The sequence below is a fragment of the Megalobrama amblycephala genome, linkage group LG7, assembly GCF_018812025.1.
Source record: "Megalobrama amblycephala isolate DHTTF-2021 linkage group LG7, ASM1881202v1, whole genome shotgun sequence".
Classification (NCBI taxonomy): Eukaryota; Metazoa; Chordata; class Actinopteri; order Cypriniformes; family Xenocyprididae; genus Megalobrama; species Megalobrama amblycephala.
Window position 1 is genome coordinate 7,575,312 of NC_063050.1, and position 22,227 is coordinate 7,597,538.

Sequence of the window (22,227 nt, forward strand, 5' to 3'; positions counted from 1 at the left end):
GGTCCGGGTCCACTCAACCAGGAGCATGACTGCTTCTAAAGCCTTTTTGTCAGGAGTTTCCCTCCAAGAAGTTTGTGATGCAGCAGGTTGGTCGTCGCTGCACATGTTTGTGAGGTTTCATAACCCAAATCTGGCCTCTACTCCAGGGTCCAGGGTGCTTTTGTCTTAGTGTGCTCACATGATTTTACACAGACAGGCACTTTTTATTGAGGTTCCCACAGCGTCTTTGATGCAGCGCGAGTTCCCTTGAAAGGGAACGTCTCGGGTTACTATGTAACTATGGTTCCCTGAGAGGGAACAAGATGCTGCGTCCCTTTGCCATACTCCCTGCATGCCTGTGACCAACTTGCTTTAGCCTATCAGAAACTAGCGCTGTTTGGTTTGGGTGTGCTTTCTAGTGTCCTGGTCATGACGTCACCCGCCTATGATGTTCCATCACGCCAAAGGACTGATTTCACGTGTGCTTCATGACACAATCACGTAAAGGTGTTCCCACAGCATCTTCAACACAGCTTCTTGTTCCCTCTCAGGGAACCATTTTTACATACGTAACCTGAGATGTTTTCAGTTTTATAAAACCATTCATACGCCAGGACCTGTGCAAAATTCCTTGAAAGGAGTGGATTTACAATCCCTCTTCTTGAATTCTATAATGAATTGAAAATCATGTAAATATTTATGTTACAGCCAATGTCTGTATTTGCTATCTGTTTAAGTGTGTTTTATCTAATTGTAACCCGCCAGGGGAGCGTGTCACCACATTTACCTTCCATAGGTACTATAATGGATAAATTGTCCACTTTGGTGGCTGAACAGAAATAAGGCTTGACGCTCACTGTCCAAAAGATTCCATTGTCCACAGCATAATTTTCCGAAACTGAAGTATTATTTATTACAAAAAAGCAACTGTATGCAAAATCAAAAAATCTAAATTTCAAATAACTAAAGGATTGAAGAGATAACAGGTAGATTGAATCAGTCTATTTCGCATGGTGTCAGGCCGTGAGGTCAAAGACTGTCACTTCCGGTTCAGGCCACGCCCTCAGGTGAAGTCACAGGTCCTTTATTTCCAGAGGCCTTACATCTCCAACTTCAACCCCTAGATGGTGTCAACTCAAATAACAGCTCACATAAGATATTTAATAAACATAATACTTAAATTAATCCTATTTTAGCTCCTACAAATCCGGCCCCTAAATGTTTTTATCATAACATTAAACATTTATATACATTTACAAAAGGAGCTATAAATAATCTAATTAATCAAATAACAAAAGAAAAGAAATATATATACTTTCCTTTTATCTGAGCTCTAGTTATCATCATCTTCCAATAGTAAGCACAGTTTTGTGATGGGTCGCTCCATAATACTTGTCCTTGTCTGTAGTTTGACTGACCGGACCATCCCATCTGAATCAGGTTTTGTTTCTAGAATTCTAGCAAGTGGCCATGAAGATCGGGGAGAGGTAGAGTCAACCACCAACACAATATCTCCAACCTTGAGATTGGTTTTTGCTTTGGACCACTTCTGTCTCTCTTGCATTAGTGTTAAATACTCTTGTGTCCACCTCCTCCAGAATAAGTCTGCTAAGTATTGCACTTGTTTCCACCGGCGCCTGGTGTATGAGTCAGATTTGGAAAACTCACCAGGAGGTAGAACAGGTTGTATGGTTTGCAAGAGAATGTGGTTAGGTGTAAGAGCCTCCAGGTCAAAAGGGTCAGAGGATGCAGCGGTGATTGGACGGTTGTTGAGAATTGCCTCAACTTCACAAAACAATGTCTGAAGACCGTCATCGTCTACAACTTGTTGGTGTAAGAGAGAATTTAAGATCCATCTTGCAGACCTGATTAATCTCTCCCACACGCCTCCATGGTGAGACGCCCCTGGTGGGTTGAAACTCCAATCGATTCCCCTTTGGAGCATGGCACTTTGAATCTTACTGCTATTCAGATTGATGAAAGCTTTTTTGAGCTCTCTGTATGCACATACGAGATTGGTGCCATTGTCAGACCAGACACGTTTTACCTGGCCCCTCCTACATATGAATCTTCTTAATGCATGGATACAGGAGTCAGTGTCCAGAGAGCTGGCCATTTCAAGATGAACGGCTCTGCATGACATACATGTAAAGAGTACGCCATATCTTTTGACAAAACTTCTTCCTTTTTTTGTTTCTATTGGGCCAAAATAGTCCATTCCCACATTTGTGAATGGTGGGAGATCTGGTTGAGTTCTTTCTTTTGGCAAATTAGCCATCTTTTGTTCCTTGGTTTTGCCTTTCAAGCGTCTGCATGTCACACACTTTGAAATTATTTTTCTTGCTGCAGCGTTGCCACTAATGATCCAATATTTCTTACGCAACTGGGCAAGAATGTAATTTCTTCCACAATGTCCATACCTTTCATGAATGTGGCGAAGTAACAGACAGGAGATGTGAGATAGTTTTGGAAGAATGATGGGATGCTTTATGCTTTCTGACATAGTCGCCCTTGACAGTCGTCCTCCTACTCTCAGCAATCCATCTTTTATCACTGGGTCTAGTTTGTAGAGGGTACTCCTTTTTTTAACGTTGTGTGGAGTAATTTTTAGCTTTTCAAATTCATTTGGGAAAGCTTGTCTTTGGGTATAGGATACAACTGCTTTCTCTGCTCTTCCAAGATCATTCATAGATACGAACTGACCACTAAGTGTTGATCTGAAGATATGTAGCTGGGAAGCCAGTTTTCGATGGCTAGAACGTGTGCTGACGTCAGTGGAAAGTTCTTTCCTTTTAGCAGCGAGAGCTAACAGGTTGTCTCCAAGTTTTTGGTACCAAGCAACAGCTTTAAGCAATCTGGTCCAATCTGAGAAGTAAGAAAGTAGTTTTTGAGTAGGACTGTGTTCGTTTTGAGTAACCACGTTACACACAATGGTAAAACCTTTAACCTCTGGGTCATCTTGTCTTAGGGACTCTTGTTTATACCCTTCAGTTGGCCAGCTGAGTTCTGGTTGCCAGAGGAATTCGGGGCCACAAATCCATCTTTTACGTTCCAGAAACACTGGTACACTCAGCCCTCTGGATGCATCATCTGCCGGATTGTCCTTACTGGACACATACCTCCATTGCTGGGTGCTGGTATTTTCTCTTATGAATGATACTCTATTGGCAACATAAGTGTGGAATCTTACACGGTCATTGGCTATGTATTTTAACACTGCCTGACTATCTGTCCAGAACAGTGAATTTTACAATGGGAGCTGCACTTCAGACTGGAGCATTTTGTCTACCTTGACAGACAATATAGCAGCTGCCAACTCAAGTCGTGGTATCGTCAACTGCTTTAAAGGGGCAACTCTTGCCTTTCCAATCATGAAAGATACATGAATGTTACCTTGCTCATTGGTCATTCTAATGTAGCTTACGGTTCCGTATCCATGTTCGCTGGCGTCAGCAAAATGATGCAACTGAAAGGACTGTGGCTCACCAAATCCATTCGGTTTCTTACAGCGTGGTACACTGAAGGCTGCCAATTTGGGGAGGTCATGAATCCAACTTAGCCATTGTCTAGACTGAGACGTAGATATTGGCTTATCCCATCCATAACCCTCTTTGCACAATTGCTGTAAAAATTGTTTGGCTGGAAGAGTTAGGGGTGCCAAAATTCCAAGAGGATCAAAGACAGAGCTCACCATGGAGACAATACCTCTACGGGTATGGGGCTTTTCATTGAGTGTGATGGTAAATCTAAAGGTGTCATCTTCTACGTTCCATTGGAGTCCCAAGGCATGGTCAACTGGTAACTTGTCTTTATCTAAATCCAAGGACCTAATGTTCTTTCCTCTTTGCTCCTCCTCAATGGCGGACAAGACAGTTCTACTATTACTCACCCATTTGGTGAGATGAAATCCTCCCAAGCTGCACAAATCCACCAAATCTGATCTCAGTTGCATTGCTTCTGATGCTGTGGGCAGAGACACTAGGCAATCATCAACATAAAAATGATGCATTACTGCGTTGGTTACTTGTGGTCTAAAATGACTATTATCTTCTGCAGTTCTTCGCAAGGCAAAGCTGGCACAGCTTGGAGAAGAGACTGCTCCAAAAAGGTGCACCAACATGCGATGATCTATTGGACTTTGCTCAGTGTCCCCTTCTGGCCACCACAAGAAGCGTAGAAAGTTCACATTTGATTTTGAGACTCTTACCTGATGGAACATAGATTTTATGTCCGCCATCATTGCAATGGGTTCTTGACAAAACCTAAGCAGAACTCCAACCAGTGAGTTGGTAAGATCAGGCCCTGGCAACAGTTCCGTGTTCAAGGACACGCCTTGATATATTGCACCACAGTCAAACACAACTCTAAGTGTATTCTTTTTGGGGTGGTAGACTGCATGATGTGGAATATACCAGGTTCTTCCTTCCTCTTGATCTACTTCGTCCTGTGGGACCACTTCAGCATATCCTTTATCAATCATGTCACTGAGAAAGAATGTGTATTCTTTTTGGAATGAATCATTTCTCTTGAACTTCCTTTTAAGACTCAGAAGACGTTGCATGGCCATGTGACGGTTGTTGGGCATTAGCACATCATCTTTCCTAAACGGTAAGTTGAGTGTGTAGTGTCCATCCCTTAACGATATTGACTTATTTGCAATTTTAAGAAACCTTTTGTCATCAAATGACATTTCACGTTTTTCATCTGAGGCCTTTTCATTGAAGTCATGATTGTACTGACTAATCAGCAGCTTTTCCAAATTTGCTACAGAGATTCTATTTATGGTAGCAGATGGACAGTTGCGGCTTGCACTGGAATCCCCTCCTCTTAAGGGTCCATTAACTACCCATCCTACTAAGGTCTTGACTGCATATGGGCCCTCACCTTGACTATTTATGATCTCCCATGGTTCTATGACTTTTGAGGCATTGGTTCCTATTAGTAGCTCAATGTTGCCATCAATCTCAGGGATATCAACCTTTTGCAGGTAAGGCCATCTAGCAAGATCCTTTTTTGTGGGTATGTTTTCCATGGTGACTGGCATCTCCTTTTGTGTGAATACATCAGGCAACTGAATGAGATTGTTTTGGTCTAGTCCAGAAATCTCTAATCCTGTGATTACATGAGTCAGCATGGACTTCTCATGACTCAATGTCTTTAACAGGATGCTAGTTCTTTTACCTTTGACGTTCAACTGTGACATCAGATGTTCGGTACAAAAGGTAGCAGAACTTCCAGGATCAATGAAAGCGTAGACTGAAATAATCTTGTCACCCTTAACGGCTTTGACTCTTACCGGAATCACTGAAAGGACATTATCCTGTATACCGGCCCCAATATGCCCACCAGCTGGCTGCGTAACAGCAGAAGAGTTCACAGTTTCTTTTGTGTCAATTTTCTTTTCTTGCTTTACCTTTTGTTCTGTTTGCTCAATGTGAAGGACACTTGGGTGCTGTTTAGAACATGATGTACAGGTGAGTCTCTTCCTACAGTATTTGCTGAGGTGGCCTTGATGTAAACAACCAAAACAGATTCCCTTTCCTTTGAGGAAGTCTATTTTATCCCTGTGTTTCTTTTTCTTGAATAGCTTACACTGCTCCAATGTGTGTTCGCTGCTGCTACACAAATGGCATAAGACTCTCATATGGTTGTCGTTAGAGGACTGCTGAGTGGACTGGCAAGTGGGAGTGGAGACACTAGTTGCAAAGGTACTTCCACCAGACTTGGGCTTGACTTTAGTGGGAAACTTGTCTTTAGCTCTGCTTGTGGGCTTATCTTGAATATCCCCAAACACTGGGTCCGAAGCCACTTTTACTTGCTTCTCAACGAATAGGACAAGATTTTTAAATTGAGGCCTAATGTTCTGGTTTTCTTGAAATTCACACACGTATGATCTCCAGCTTTCCCTCAGCTTGTAAGGAAGTTTCATGACCATGACTTTCATGTTGGATGATAAGTTAATTTCATGTGCGTAATTCATGTCCTCCATTGCATTACAACAACTCCTCAAGAATATTGCGTAGGCTTGCAGTGATTTAAAATCCTCAGGTCTAATCACAGGCCATTCTAATGCTTTCTTCATATAGGCAGAACACATATTGAATTCATCTCCGAAGTGTTTCTGTAGCAAATCTCTTGCCCTTTCATAACCTTTATCTGGGGTCATATGAAGACAGCTCCTTACCAGATCTCTGGGAAAGCCACTGGTATATTGATCAAGAAAGTACAGCCGGTCAGCACTGTTATCAGTTTTTTGCTCAATACCATACTCAAAAGCTCTTATGAATGGCCTGTATTTCAAAATATCACCATCGAAGATTGGGATATCTCTCTGAGGAAGACTTGAAAGCTGATGCTGCTTCACTAGAAGGGATGTTATGTCATTTTGGCGTTGAAGGATGTTTGCTAAACTATTCAAATGTACACCAGAACTCGTACTTGCCTCACTGCTCTCTGAAGACTGCTCGGACACATTAGATGTATTGGGTGAGTTTGTCTGTGCATGGAGGCTAACTGGACCAGGTGCTTGAACCTCTTCGCTTTTCTTCCTGACTGCATTGTGGCCTTTTGGCTGCTGCGGGATAGGATGGGGTTGAACATGCTTGGGTCGAACACTTGGGGTTTGAACAATAGAAAGGGCTTTAGAGGCCTTATCCAAAGAAAGGAGATCACACTCTGAAGCATAACTCTTTGATGACAAGTCAGCAAGATAGGCATTTGCATTCCTGTCAATTTGACCTTTACTTGGCCCGATCACATCGTGAGGCTTAGCTGTTAAGTCTGTTGCTGCGGAGGCACCGTGATATTTACCAGCGGACATCAAAACTGCGAGTTTGGCTGATGAAGCTTCTAGCTGTGCTTTCAGCTCCAGAACTTCACGTTTCTTCTTTAGTGTTTGCCTCTCCTTGTTTAGTGCTTCCTCTCTATCCTCCAAGTCATGTTTTTCTCTTAGTGCAGCCACCTTTGCTAAAATAGCCGCTCTTTCTGCTTCCGCCTGTAGACTTGCAGATGCAACTGAGAATGCTTTTGATTTGGATTCACGACTGGAAACTTGAGAAATGCTGTCCTTTGGGGCAATTTCAATCTCCTGAGGTTCCACAGCCTTAGATACTCCAGACAGCCATTCAGAAACAGAAGAGAGAAAAGCGTTAATGTCTGCCATTTTAGGTTCAAACCATTCAGTTTCATCTTGCCTTGCTTCCTCTTCTGACAACAATTCTTGATATGTTTCATGTAGAGATTTAAATCATCCAATAGACACACATATTTATTCAAATTTTCTTTCACTTCTTGCACACACGAAGCATCTCCCATAAGCTCAAGCATTATGTTTTTTCTTTTAGTTAAGTGGGCAAGCTTTCCTTTTCTAGCATTTCGTAGCTTAGACACATGACCATTAACCTCTAGATCCATAACAGTGCTTGAGAGGTCACCCTTGACTTTCTCTTCATCAAACTCATTAGCTGTATCTTCCATACTTGCTGCTTGCTTGGTAATTCAGCACATGGAATCAATATGCATGGACTTGTAATGTTGCCTGGCAGGCTGATATAAAATCATCCAATAATCCACTTTTCCTATAGTAGACTTCTAACAGTTTGCATGGCTTCAAAGTCAGCTCACTCCTTTACAGATTTCCATAACATCTGAAATTCTGTTCCGTTTCATTTTCTATCATTTCAAGGACTTGACTCAAAAAATGCATAAAGCTGTACATACCATGCGGCCCAAACAAACAGTCCATGCCATGTGCTCATCGATATCCATGCACTTCACTTCTTCAGATACAAGCACATTTTGCTCTTCAGCTTGTAGGAAGGAGTCTTTGACTTGTATAATGGATAAATTGTCCACTTTGGTGGCTGAACAGAAATAAGGCTTGACGCTCACTGTCCAAAAGATTCCATTGTCCACAGCATAATTTTCCGAAACTGAAGTATTATTTATTACAAAAAAGCAACTGTATGCAAAATCAAAAAATCTAAATTTCAAATAACTAAAGGATTGAAGAGATAACAGGTAGATTGAATCAGTCTATTTCGCATGGTGTCAGGCCGTGAGGTCAAAGACTGTCACTTCCGGTTCAGGCCACGCCCTCAGGTGAAGTCACAGGTCCTTTATTTCCAGGCTTACATCTCCAACTTCAACCCCTAGATGGTGACAACTCAAATAACAGCTCACATAAGATATTTAATAAACATAATACTTAAATTAATCCTATTTTAGCTCCTACAGGTACCCTCACATGGTTTTGGCAATCACACTGGTATAAATTGGGGGACTGAAGGGGTGAATTCTTGAATCCACTGCCGCTTTAATAAATATTTGCTTAGTTTCCACCAAAGCTCGCAGCACTACTGCAGCACACCTCAGAGGAGCAGCTCAATATCTCTTCAGGAAGCTGACATGCAAACTGCCGCAAATGAAACTGAAAGTTCAATGTCACATCCTGAAGCTCAACACACAGTGAAAAAAGGAAAAAACAAGATGACACCGATGTTGGAAAAACAAGATGGCGCCGATGTTCCTGGCATGCCGTCACTCTCTGAGACTCTCAAGCCTGTTTGTACTATGTTTTTTTAATTGCCTTTTAAATCACATGATGCCTTAAGTCAAAGCGTGTCACCTGGGCTAGTTTATGACCAGTAAATTCTGCTGAATATTGGACTTTTGGCAGAAAACACATCAGTTAGTGCCGGGTACTGGTGGGATTCCACCGCCACTGTTGGCGTCTGTGCCGCCCTACCTTCGTTGGGTGCAATGTTTGCCACCGGGAAAAAAACTACGGAAGCATAGAGGGAAAAGAGGTGGCTTCCCATTTAAACTCAAACTTGCCCTTGGAAGTAACCAGAGGAGATACGGTTTTCGAGATCTGGTTGTCAACTGAATAGACTGCTCTCATTTTGTGAGATGGCACTCTATGGAATCGTTATACAACTGGAATGTCCAGATTTTCCCTACTTTTACTGAATCGCTACAAGTGCTTCGCTCACCGGGTCTTCGACTTGGCGGGGTAAGATTATGTAATATTAAACCGCTGCATCGGACAACTCATACTGATGAGGATACAATAAAACTGAAGATCGGTTTGATCAACTCGAGGTCAGTGATGAATAAGACTTTCTTATTAAATGACTTTTTTACTGCACAAGGCCTAGATTTTATGTTCATTACTGAGACATGGATTACAAGTGGAACTTCCCATTGAAAATTTTTTCTTCAAATATGATCAAACTAATTTTATGAAAAATTGCTTCAGAAATTTTTAGGGTTCTGCACTATTTCTATGTTAGCCATTGTGAATATGTAAGGTATGTTTATGTGTAATTATAAATATGGGGCGGGGGGATGGTGGCACAGTAATTAACTAAGAAACTTTTTAAACAACTTTATAGTCTAAATAAAACAAGTTTTGACAAAAAAATTGGAAAAAAAATATATACAGTACCTGTAAAGTTTTACCAATTTTAATGTTTTTGAAAGAAGTCTTTTATGCTCACCAAGGCTGCAATTATTTAATCAAAAATACAGTAAAAACATTAATATTGCTAAATATTATTACAAATTAAAAGATCTGGTAACATTTCTTCCAACAATTATCAATGTTGAAAACAGTTGTATGGTTTAATATATTTGTGGAATTGGTGATACTTTTTTCAGGATTCTTAAATGAATAGAAAATTCAACGAACAGCATTTATTTGCATTTATTAAATGTATTGATTAAATTGATTAAAGCATTTATTAATAGATTTATTCACTGTCACTTTTGATCAATTTAATGCATCCGTGATGAATAAAAGTATTAATTTACTTTAATCTTACCTCAAAATGAATAATAATAATAATGATAAATGTTTCTTAAACAGCAAATCACCACATTAGAATGAATTCTGAAGGATCAAGTGTGTCACTGACGACTGTAGTAACAATGCTCAAAATTCAGATTTGCATCACTGGATTAAATTACATTTTCAAATTAAAATAGAATTAAAAAACATTTTAATAATATTTCACAGTATTACTGTTTTCACTGTTTGTTTGTTTGTTTTATTAAAGAACTGCAAACTTGGTGAGCATAAGCAAAGTCCCTTTCAAGGAAAGTCTGTTCACTTGGCGGACATATTTGCAACGCCTCCAGGCAGCTGTTTTGGGCTTCCATAATGCTCAAATTCTTTCTTATGCTCAAATAACATTAAAAAAGCTCATTTATAAGCCTAGACCAAGCGGCAACCTCCCCCAGCTTCTCGTGAAGCCAATACGGAAGTGACTTAAACTGCAATTCATCGACTGGCCGCTAGGGACAGGCTCCAAAAGAGAGCAGAATCTCAGTCCCATGTTAAAATGGCCAATTTTACAGCAGAAAAAAACATGTTTCAGGTTGGTACAAATTGTGGTTTTGGTCTATACTGCTAATTTTGCCCTTCATGACAACTCTGAGGGGGGTGATTTTTTTTATAACTCATCCGTTTAATTATATTAAGCCTTAAAGTTCTGTATAATTAAGGGCGTGGTCACTTGAGGGACAGGTGAATTGCGCTGTCTGTGAGCCGTCACCTCAGCTAATTCCAGCCGCTGAATTTGGCATCTCTGCCGTGTTTGTGCTTTTTTCGGGATAATTTTATACAATTATAAAATAATATGGTTTGTTGCATTAATGATCAAGACTTGAGACAGATGTGCGTCTGTGTACATGTACTCGCATGCGGAAGATAAACAGAACACACGTTGGATAGTCTTGGCATTTGCTAAAAGTTTTGTTCGTGAGATTTACTATGACTATGGCTGGAGAATATCCCTCTCAAGACACCACAAACTCCGACAGCACTGGATTATAACTAAAACTGCTGAATTTTGGATGCGGGCTCATTTGTTTGTGATATGATTATATGCAGTTTTACAACATAAATGCTGCTCAGGTTGCATAATTTCTTGAAGAACGATGATTATTAGCAGATCATTCAGAAGAAATGTGATGCAAACAATGGATAATATATTGATTTTTTATGGATTTAACGCTTTTGTGGAAAAAAAGTACTGTTTTTTTGTTTTTCAATGGACACTCATGGACATTTTACCTAAGTGCAACGGATTGGATTCATGTCGCAATCGCTATTTCATTATAAAGGTATGAAGTCCCGTTTGATTTTTCGTGTTGTCATGTGCAAACCTGACCTGACCAAATTTCAATTACTGGTGCTGGAGCATATCGTAAAAAAGACACAGTAGATTGACAGTAAACCTTTAGAACTTTCTAATGATATAACTTATCTTTATTAACTAATTAAAGATAAGTTATATAATTAGAATATTAATATTTTAGATAGTATCTCCTTTGCCTGCTAACATGATTATGTCGAGCTAGGCGGCATGGTTTCAGTAACCATGGCACCTTAGTTCCAACCACGTCCCGCCTCTTTGCCCATTTTCAGTTATCCGGGAGTGACGTGCGGTGACGTGCGGTGACGCGCAGCTAGGAGGGCAGCGGCCTCATTTTCGCTTCAAAAATGCTCTTCAGAAATCTACGGGTGACGTCACAGACACTACGTCCATATTTTTTTTTTACAGTCTATGGCCTAGACTAGCTAATGCACATGTGCAGTCCTAAGCGTAAGTCTTAGGTTTCTGTGGGAACCGTAACTTATAACGGCAGCTGCAGTGACACAATGACTTTACCACTCAGCAATTGGATCTTTTACTTAGAAAATGGAACTTATTCCACCATACAGGGATTATATATCTAACTTTCGAATTCTGTAAAACAGATCAGATCATTTCTGGTTTAGGTCTTTTGTAATGAAAAAATTAGCTGTTTTATTCAAGGTAACTTAAAAGGAGCAAGCAAAGATGAGCATAATTGATGTCCACTGCATATGCAGATTGATATTTAAAAGCTTTTTCATTTTTTTTTTCTTCACACTAACGTTTAGATATTTAATAGAATAAAACACCTATAACAATGTGTACTAGGTAGTTTCGCTGATTAGTCCATAAATATGCCGTCAGTTCATACTGCTGTTAACACTTTCTCTGACAAGCGGATACAATGAGACCAGTTTTCCGGTTTGGTCATGTGACTTTTGACATGTACCCTACTCCACATTGCAGTTTTTCCCACTTATAAGTATATACTATATATATATATATATATATATATATATATATATATATATATACGTTTTTATAAAAATCTCACTTTCAGCCTTTAAACTGTTTGAGAAAAGGGATGAGTCAAAATCATAAATGATAATACAAAAATTAATCAAAATCAAAAATGATTAATCATATTTTAAATGTGTATTATCATTTATAATATATAATATTCTAGATACCTTATTATTATTATTATTATATATTTTTTGAAAGCACATCAGCTTCTTAACATGTACAACACTGCATGTAAGCTGTGTAAAAAATAAATATGGGTCGATTTTCACATTGGACTGAAGACAGCAGACACGCTGAATAAAATTGCAATTTCAATATCATGATGACAGTAGATGGTGCTTATGAAACAGCTGAAATATATTGTTTTACATGGTTACCTCTGTGCTTATAAACACTACTTTATTACTTTATTATTCATTGGAACTTTGATTAATTTTTATGTAGCTCAATACTGAGCCAAGCATAATTTTAATGATGAATTAGCACTTCCCTTGCACTGAGCTAGTTAAATAGCTCTACGCTCATGCGTTCATCATGCAGGGCTGCCTGCACGTGATAACGATCCATGTGTTCACACCCCATGGACAGTGCACACAGATTGTTTATTTTTTATAAATCCCAGTATGTGCATGGAAAATGGCAATGCCTTTTTTGTGTGAACGCAATGTTTATACATCAGGCCCCAAATCCGGAAGAAACATACAAAGGGTAAATATGATTATTTGTAGTTTATTTGTAGTTTAAAAAAGTTATTAATTTCAGTCATGGCAATTTCGAAATTAAGCAAATATTCCGCACATGAGGTTCATGAAACCTAAGCACTATCATTACTAAATGGATTGTTCAAAGTGTAGTTAAAGATGCAAAGATTTTTTTTTTAAATATTTGAGTCTGCAAAAAGTTTGTCAACTTTGAGGAGTTGACATTTACTCATAAATGTTCTCAAAAATAACGGACACGGTCTAAAGATATTACAAGTTATTACAAGATATTACAAACAAGTTCAAATTTGATTTCATGGGGTCTTAAAGAGTCTCTGAACATATGACTGCGTTACTGTGATTCATTTTATTTAGTGGGACACAGCATTTGTAGAATTACTTTATGCACTACTGTATTCATTTCATTGATGCAGACAAAACCTTGTTGGAAAATCTTGTAAAACAAAATGTCGAAAATATTAAAGGTGCCATCGAATGAAAAATTGAATTTACCTCGGCATAGATGAATAACAAGAGTTCAGTACATGGAAATGACATACAGTGAGTCTCAAACACCATTGTTTCCTCCTTCTTATGTAAATCTCATTTGTTTGAAAGACCTCCGAAAAACAGGCGAATCTAAAAAATAACACCAACTGTTACGTAACAGTCGGGATCATTAATATGTATGACCCCAATATTTGCATATGCCAGCTCATGTTCAAGGCATTAGACAAGGGCAGGACGTCTGGATCTGCACAGCTGAATCATCATACTAGGTAAGCAAGCAAGGACAATAGCGAAAAATGGCAGATAATAACTGACATGATCCATGACATCATGATATTTTTAGTGATATTTGTAAATTGTCTTTCTAAATGTTTCGTTAGCATGTTGCTAATGTACTGTTAAATGTGGTTAAAGTTACCATCGTTTCTAACTGTATTCACGGAGACAAAAGCTGTCGCTATTTTCATTATTAAACACTTGCAGACTGTATAATTCATAAACACAACTTCATTCTTTATAAATCTCTCCAGCAGTGTGTAATGTTAACTTTAGCCCGTTAGCCACAGAGCACAGCCTCAAACTCATTCAGAATCAAATGTAAACATCCAAATAAATACTATACTCACAGGAATCGATGCATGCATGCAGTATGCATGACGAACACTTTGTAAAGATCCATTTTGAGGGTTATATTAGCTGTGTGAACTTTGTTTATGCTGGTTAAGGCAGTCGAGAGCTCTGGGGCAGGGAGCACGAGATTTAAAGGGGCCGCGCACTGAATCGGTGCATATATAATTATGGCTCAAGATAGGCAGTTAAAAAAATTTATTAAAAAAAAATTTAAAAAATTATTAAAAAGTATTTTGAACTGAAACTTCACAGACACGTTCAGGGGACACCTTAGACTTATATTACATCTTGTTAAAACTGGTTCTAGGGCACCTTTAAAAGCAAGAACAGCTCTTAGGAGACAATGGATAGGGTTCAGTGTCTAAAAAAAAATACATTAATGAGAGGCAATACCATCAGGGCTTAACAATAAGAACACCCCAATGGGCCCGGGGTCAGCATGACCGATGCTCGATCACAAAAGTTTATAATTTGCACAAGTCTTGTCAATTTAAACATTCAAGCACAAGAACGTGGAAAAATACTCAATTTGCATGGTGTTTGAGAGTGTGCTTTCTGTGTGTACACTTGTGCGTTAGTACCAAATTAAAGGGATAGTTCACCCAAAAATGAAAATTTGATGTTTGATCAAATGGTCTGAGGTCTGATCACACTCTGACAACGGAAGTGATGTCTAGCACTCATTGAAGCATATGCGCGAGACATCACTGCAGTTGTCAGAGCGCGATCAGACCTCACTAACTGAATGCTGAACGCAGTTGGACATAGTGGTGTATTAGAGGTAAAAAATAATATAAATACTGTTCGGTTTCTCGCACAAACCGATCGTTTCGTGTCTTAGGACATCAATGTGTCGTCACGAGCTGCAGGGTTTAATTTGGATTTGTCTATGCAAGTTTTTTCTACTTATTGTGTTTCCATTCACTCGCATTATTTGACTGACAGACGGTTGCAGTTAAAAATCATCATTTGTGTTCTACTGAAGAAACAAAGTCACCTACATCTTGGATGAGATGGGGGTAAGCAGATAAACATCAAATTTTAATTTTTGAGTGAACTATCCCTTTAAGTTCTCTTTCATGTCAATGCACTTGAACAGTCACATATAGAAAAAGATTTGCCTAAAATCCTCTGTTGGTTATGTCTTAAGTGAACATAAACAGATTGAGCATGTTGAATCAGCGCCATCTGTGACAGAGAGAACACTGATCAGTGAAAGTAATGAAAGTGAGCAAAGAAGTCAAGACGCCACAGACAGAAGACTGTTCTATTTACTTCATCTTACCTAAGAATTCCAATGCGCAAATATTTTCATAAAAACATAAGCCACCTGGAATTAAGAAAGTGATCAGCATGATTGATATTCAAAATGGTAAAAAAGCACTGCTTTGTTTACAGTCTGTATCTGCAGTCCTAGTTTCGGTTTTTGTTTCTGAATGACGAATATAGACAATCAATAGCTGCTGTTATAGAAAGTTAATTCATTACAATCAGGAGCAGGACACACATACCATCTGATAGTTGCCTGTAGTCTTTGTGATGTGTTCAAGCACAGCTTTTTGGCCAAGACACAGCTGACACAAGGTGACAGTCAGCTTTTGTCGCCGCTAGTTCTTCATGTCAGCTTGGTGTGTCACGGCCTTAAGAGAACCACATGAGGGCTTTTCTTTCTTTCAGCAGTAGCCACACCTCTCATCATGCCACGCCGCATCTCCGCTGAGAACTGTGGGTCCATATGGACTAACAGCTGATATGAAGAAAATCGTGTGGCTTCAAATCAGTCCAGAACGGAATCTAACAACATTTGAATATTTTACAAGCATTACAGCCTGTTCAAACCAAGAATTATAACTATAAAAAGATAACTAGTGCACGCTGAGGTTATGTCAAGCTGGATAAAATTCTGGAAGCGATTCCAATGATCGTTTCCCTGTGCTTTTATTGTTATAGTTGTGACGTGGACTCTGCTACTTGGATAAAAGTGTCTGCTAAATGATTAAATGTAATGTAAATATCTTTTTCATTTTATAGTCATCGAACGGGCCTTTACTTCATCAATGCTGACCAGTAGGTTCTTGGACCCAAAAACAACCAAGTATTTTTAGATGAGGCGATACCATGTTCCAGCTTGATATCTGAGAACCACTAAATGCATAATTCAGTATAAAAGCACAAGGATAATGAGAAAGATTGGCATCTTAACCACCATGCATAAAAATGACAAGGGTAATGGAGACCTGAGAGACATCAGCTATGTGGTAGAGTATGGCACTTCACGTTTAGATGACAATGATGCCTCCTTCGTTTATTTGAATCTATTAATGCAGTGAGACCTCTCAAGACATCATCAAGAACTAGTTATGGTAGACTGACAAAGATAATGAATATTTAAAAGAAGTGATTAGCGCAGGCTGTAATGCCCAGAGGAGAATGGTCCATATCAGAACCAATGAGTCATTCATTTGCGTGAATTGAGATAATATGTAGCATGACATTTGATGCAGGCTACGCTACAATGACTCCCACACAGACCCACTAAATCAGATTTGAGTGGTGTGCACACACAAGCTCAAATGAGTTGAATAACTTGTGTCCGTTTAATTCTTCAGGGCAGTCTATAGCTATTTTTTATTACAGAGCTCTTTGCCATTGCTGAATTTAACAGGCCTGTAGACTTAATGAAAGCTGTACTGTAAACTCTGACCCTGATTAAAACGTTTAAGACTGAATAATGTTGACAAGCAAATACCATGTGGATGGTAGGGTGTCAGTAACTTCATTAGCAGGCAAAGAAAATGTTTAAGATTAAAGTTTATGGAGTAAAAACCTCAGCATCACATGATACTAAATTGTGATAATATATAAGGGGTAAATAAATGTGTAAATAAAATTATTTTGTGAGGACAGTGAGAAAGCCGAGGATGTATACAAAAAGAGTTTTTCTTTTTTTTTTTCCTGACTTTGCCTCCTGGTACTGGATGAAGTCAATGCAAAGCCCACATGAAAATCTATGTGCTTTTAACTGCAAGTCTGATATGCCCTAAGGCTGGCACCAACCAGAGGAGACATGAGCATTAGCAGTCATGCATGCAAAAAACATGCAGTCACTCCACACAACTGGAGACCATCCTCTGTGAAGCCTCACAACCAGGCACTCTGAACGAGGGGTGGGGGTGTCAGGGGTTAGGGAGAGACAGAAAGCGAGAACTCCATGAGAATTCCCACACAGGGACACAAATGCTGCTCTCTTGAGCAGAAATAGCCTCATCTGCAACATTTCTGACAACAGAAGCTCATAGGTTATTCATCTGTTTACTTCGAAATGTAATTTGTGTAGTCTATATTTAGAGATCATAAATGTAAGTGTATGCTGTAGCTAAAAAAATGATCACAGTAAACAGTTCAGAAACGAAGTAATCATTCAGCGATTTGTGTGTACAGCTCCGTGCAAAACATTACTCCAGGCTGAGCCAAAATTCGCTTGCACTGCAGTGCAATCTAACTTTATTTACATAGTCATCAAAGGTCAACCTTACAGTCAAGACAGCTGTGTTTCATACATCACTACACTGCTTACAATTTTGCCAAAATGTTGCTAATGAGGCAATGTATTAATAATAAAAAAATTATTAAAGGGGTCATGAACTGCGTTGTTTTATTCTTTTATAATGTTTCCTGGGGTGCACTTATAATGTTAGTATGCTTTTTACATCAAAAATCATCATAATTTAGTGTGATTGGCTAACATTGTTTCATTTGAAATAGCTAAGTATTACTCTCTCGAAAACTTTTAGCATGTTTTTACTATTACAGCTCTCAAGGTTAACCAATCGTGAAAAGTGTTGCATTACATTTATATCTATGGCATTAGAACATTGTAGCCGATCACAGACATGTTGTTGAAATCATGAAATCAGTGATCTCTTCATTGCAACTCAATATCTGCACACTAACGGATGCTTACAATATAACTAACAGTGAAACACATTGTAACTAAGAGATTCGTTGAATAAAACGGGAGTTTTGGCGCATGTCCAGAACTCAGTCACTGATAGACTTGCACTGTTTGACAGCTCCAAGTATTGGAGCGTTCTTTGATCGCTTCTTAATATAATCATTTAATCACTGTTTAAATAACATATTTTCATCCTACTAAGAGAAACAACGTGAAGTTGACCGTAGTCACTGGTTTGATTTATTCTGACTAGGGTTGGGAACCGAGAACCGGTTCTCATCCGGTACCGGTAGTGTTTTTTGAAAAGAACCATGCAAGATTTCTAAGTTTCGGTTCCGAAAACGGTTCTGGTGTGATGGGTGGGCGAAGTGCGGGGAGCGTATCCTTTAATAGAGATGTCTCACATCATGAATATTATATCAATGAATGCACTGAAAAGCCCTCACGCTCATATACGTCAAATAGAGAGATGCACAGCGCTGCACGATTAATCTTTAAAAGATCGCGTTCTCGATTTCATCACCCACATGATCTAATTCCTAAATGACAATTCGCCCATGTATATTAAACCTTTGACAAAAATAAAATCACGACATTCAAATCTGCGTTCGCGCTGCCTTTGATCTGAAGAGAGTTGTCATGTGTAGATATAAACAGCTTCACAAATCTTTTCAAACACACAGTATCATTATTTCTGTGTGACAAATATTCCAATTATCACATATGTATACAAAAGTTTATTATTCAGATAGAAACGCTGATGTTACCGATCAAAATATATGAATCACCTTTTGAAAGTAATTGGATTTCAAATGACGACTGTATCGATTGCATTGTTACGCCACTAGGTGGCAACAAATTACTGATAAAAATGTGTCTATCACTGAATCATTCTTTCAGAAACAAGTCTACATGAATCCAACTTACAAAGATATTGTTTCACCTGCCTGGATCTTACACGTGTAAAACTTTACAATAAGGTTCATTTATGAACCATGAGCAATACATTTGTTACTGTATTTGTTAATATTTGTTAATGTTAGTTAATAAAAATACAGCCATTCATAGTTTGTTCATGTTAGTTCACAGTGCATTAACTAATGTTAACTAATACAACTCTTGATTTTAATAATGTATTAGTAAATGTTAAAATTAACATTAACAAAGATTAATAAATGCTGCAGAAATGCAGTTCATTATTAGTTCATGTTAATGGAGTTAACATGTTGACTAATTAACCTTATTGTAAAGTGTTAGCGAATATGAGATTAGCAGTCTGTTAAATTCATTTTACATGAATAATAAACACAAAAAGGACTGTTTGAGTCGAGTATTGTACATTTTTCCCTTGCTACCATTTTTTATTAATTGTTTAATTATTTTAATGGAACCGGAATCGTTAGGCAGAACCAGAATTGGAAAATTTATTAAGATTCCCAAGCCTAATTCTGACACATAGACAAAGAACATCTGACTGGACATGAATCATTACATATCAGATCAGACATTAGAATAAATAGTTACTTACATGTTGTTGCATTACTGTCGAGTCCATATCGTAAAAGTCTGTTTGCAAAGCCTGCACCGAAATGCGATTGATTTACCAAAGAATCAACAGTGAAATCACGAATACAAATAGATAAAGCTCAACTGAGACATTAACATTGTTGAAAATAAATAAACATATACCTAGCATTAGGATCCTGTGAAGGGTAATGTTAATCTTGTCCTGTATCGCTATTCTCTCCTCCTCATCTCACTAACATGTCAGTGGGCGTGGCTAACGTTACAATGATGAAGTAGGCATTTATTTCTTCTGCGGAGGCGGAGTTTCCTAGTGTCGATGGCCTAGTGTCAATAAAAGCTTTTATTGGACTAACAAGTAAGTTTTCAGTTCTGAAACTAACAGGATATTCTTATAGTACGATGACCTCTTATGTATCAAAAGCTCAAGGAAAAATTGATTTCTCAATTCATGACCCATTTAAAAATGTATTCTTCTCACACCATGGATGATAATATAACAGAAAATAAGAACATATACACATCAGCCACTGTTTTAGCCCAGTTACAATCATTACCGCCTCATACTGTCCAGTTTCCCAAGTGAAACCAAGACATATTACAGTGACACACATGTAGCACACAGCCTAGCAGCACTTTTAAAAATAATAATATACTAGCTCAAATATAATTACAGAACACAGTTATGAGAGACAGTACTAGAGATCAAAGACAGGATATCAGCCTCCTGAAGGTCAAGATAAATGACAGCAAGGCCCTTGAGATAAACAGCAGTAAAGCAGAATGAGAAAGACTTGCATAAAAAATGCCAGATATTGTCCAGGCTTCCTGCTGCCGTCTTTCTTTCTTCAAACAAATCAGCAAAAAAAAAAAAAAAGAGCCATTCAGCATTGCGTTTTCAGTCATCTAAGAACAGATATAATGGCATACAGTACTGTAATGAAGGAAATGAACTACAACCCAATGATAAAACAACAGAGGGATGAAGAAAGTGCAGTAGAAGTGTCATGACATCACAACAGTGGTAATGTAATCAGCAATTTGGACCGCACATCCCTCAGTGGCGTGCCTGCCCCTTTGATGGCGAAAGTGAAAGTGCCCTTTGCGGTCACATCGCGGTGCCCCCGCATTCCCATTTCCCATAATATCTGGATGGAATGCACTTAAAGAAAACAGCACATTGTCTTAAACTTGACTAGATTACCTAAAACCATAAACTTCAAGGTGCTAAGTAAAGCCAGATAACCAAACAGGTGATGCTGAGAAAAGGTTAAACACAGGTCAATGACAGGGACACTTAATAATAGTCAATCAATATGTTTTCAATGGCACTTACTTGTGCTCCCCCAATCTTGAATATTTGGTTATATTGTTGGTTAAACAAATATGTTGTCCAAAGAAAATGAGTTTTTTTGAGTATTAAGCAGAAAATAATTTTTAAAAATAATAATAACAGTAATATATTATTATCATTATTATTATTAAAGTGATTAAATTGACTTCCCAGAAGTAGTTTAACTATACTATAAACTTTCATTAGCCTATTCTTCTAAACTTATTACATACATGAGCACATTCACGTTCAGCTCAAAGAGATGGTATAGGCTAATGTCTCAATTTAAAGAACTGCTCAAACAGGACAAAATGATAATACTGCCATAACAATTAGTAAAGTACTGCTATAGTATGTGCACAGCAATAAACCGAACTATTAATAATAATAAAATGCGGTAAATGCCATCACTCAGATGGTCGCATTAAGTCATCCTTATTCTGTGCGCTTACCTTGGTCGTAACAATACAAATGCAGTCCATTCTCTCCTATCGGACAGAGACCTCGCGCCTTTCAGCATCTCATTTCGTAACTCTTCTTTAACGAGAATCACGCTGAATCCGTTCATAAATGCGGGGCTCACCGCTACTCCTCAAGGACCGAGAGAAAAAATAAAATAAGAACGACCCACGTGTTTGTATTTGCTCTCCATGTTGGCCATGTCGATGAAGTTCACGAGAGAGAGAGAGAGAGAGAGAGAGAGAGAGAGAGAGAGAGAGAGAGATGTGCACACGTCTCCAAATAAACCCGAAGGCGCCTCAGCGAGAGCGCGCTGCATCATATCACACTAGTTTACATAGAGCGACAAGCGCTGCTTCATCAAGCATCCAACTAATTGAACTCTGCAGAGCAAATACCTTTACTTCATTTCGACTATCAACGTGTTTTTAAAAACCGCCGTAGACAACGTCTGTTTTCTGGAAGTCCATGCCCGCATTCATGGATTCTGCGGAAAAACTAAACCTCAACATCAGGTATTACGAAAGGATCAGTTTATAGCATTTTTTCCCTTCATGCCAGAATGACACGATGTCTAATATAGAGATAACAATACCCAGCATTCCGAGACATCTATATGTCAATCAGCATCAGATAACATCAAGTCGCGACATGTTTGAATGTGCGAGCCATGAACCAACTTTAATACATTGTTAAAGACCACATTAGCAAGCTAAACAACGTTATTGTCGCTGTATGGTACATGATCTCAAAAGATAAATAACTAATTTCAGAGTATATATTATATTTGAAAGTTTGTGAACCACTTGCAGAATCTGAATAATTTTAACAAAATAAGAGGGATCATACAAAATGCATGTCATTTTTTATTTAGTACTGTCCTGAATAAGATATTTTACATAAACAATGTTTGCATAAAGTCCACAAGCCAAAAAAAAAAATAGCTGAATTTATAAATATGACCCAATT

At 38.4% G+C, this 22,227-nt stretch overlaps 1 protein-coding gene across 20 annotated transcripts in view; it reads right to left on the bottom strand.

The window, feature by feature from the left end:
- The window catches only part of dlg1b (discs large MAGUK scaffold protein 1b), a 138,574-nt gene that overhangs the window by 89,406 nt on the left and 26,941 nt on the right, over positions 1–22,227 (bottom strand). Inside the window, exon 1 of one of the 20 annotated variants that reach the window (XM_048195790.1) lies at positions 21,252–21,444. The exons of the other annotated variants lie outside the window; for them this stretch is intronic. Within the exon in view, the coding sequence (XP_048051747.1) occupies positions 21,252–21,281 (30 nt within the window). The 5' untranslated portion in view covers positions 21,282–21,444. Of the gene's footprint in view, positions 1–21,251; positions 21,445–22,227 lie in introns of those variants that run through there. 20 annotated transcript variants of the gene reach the window in all.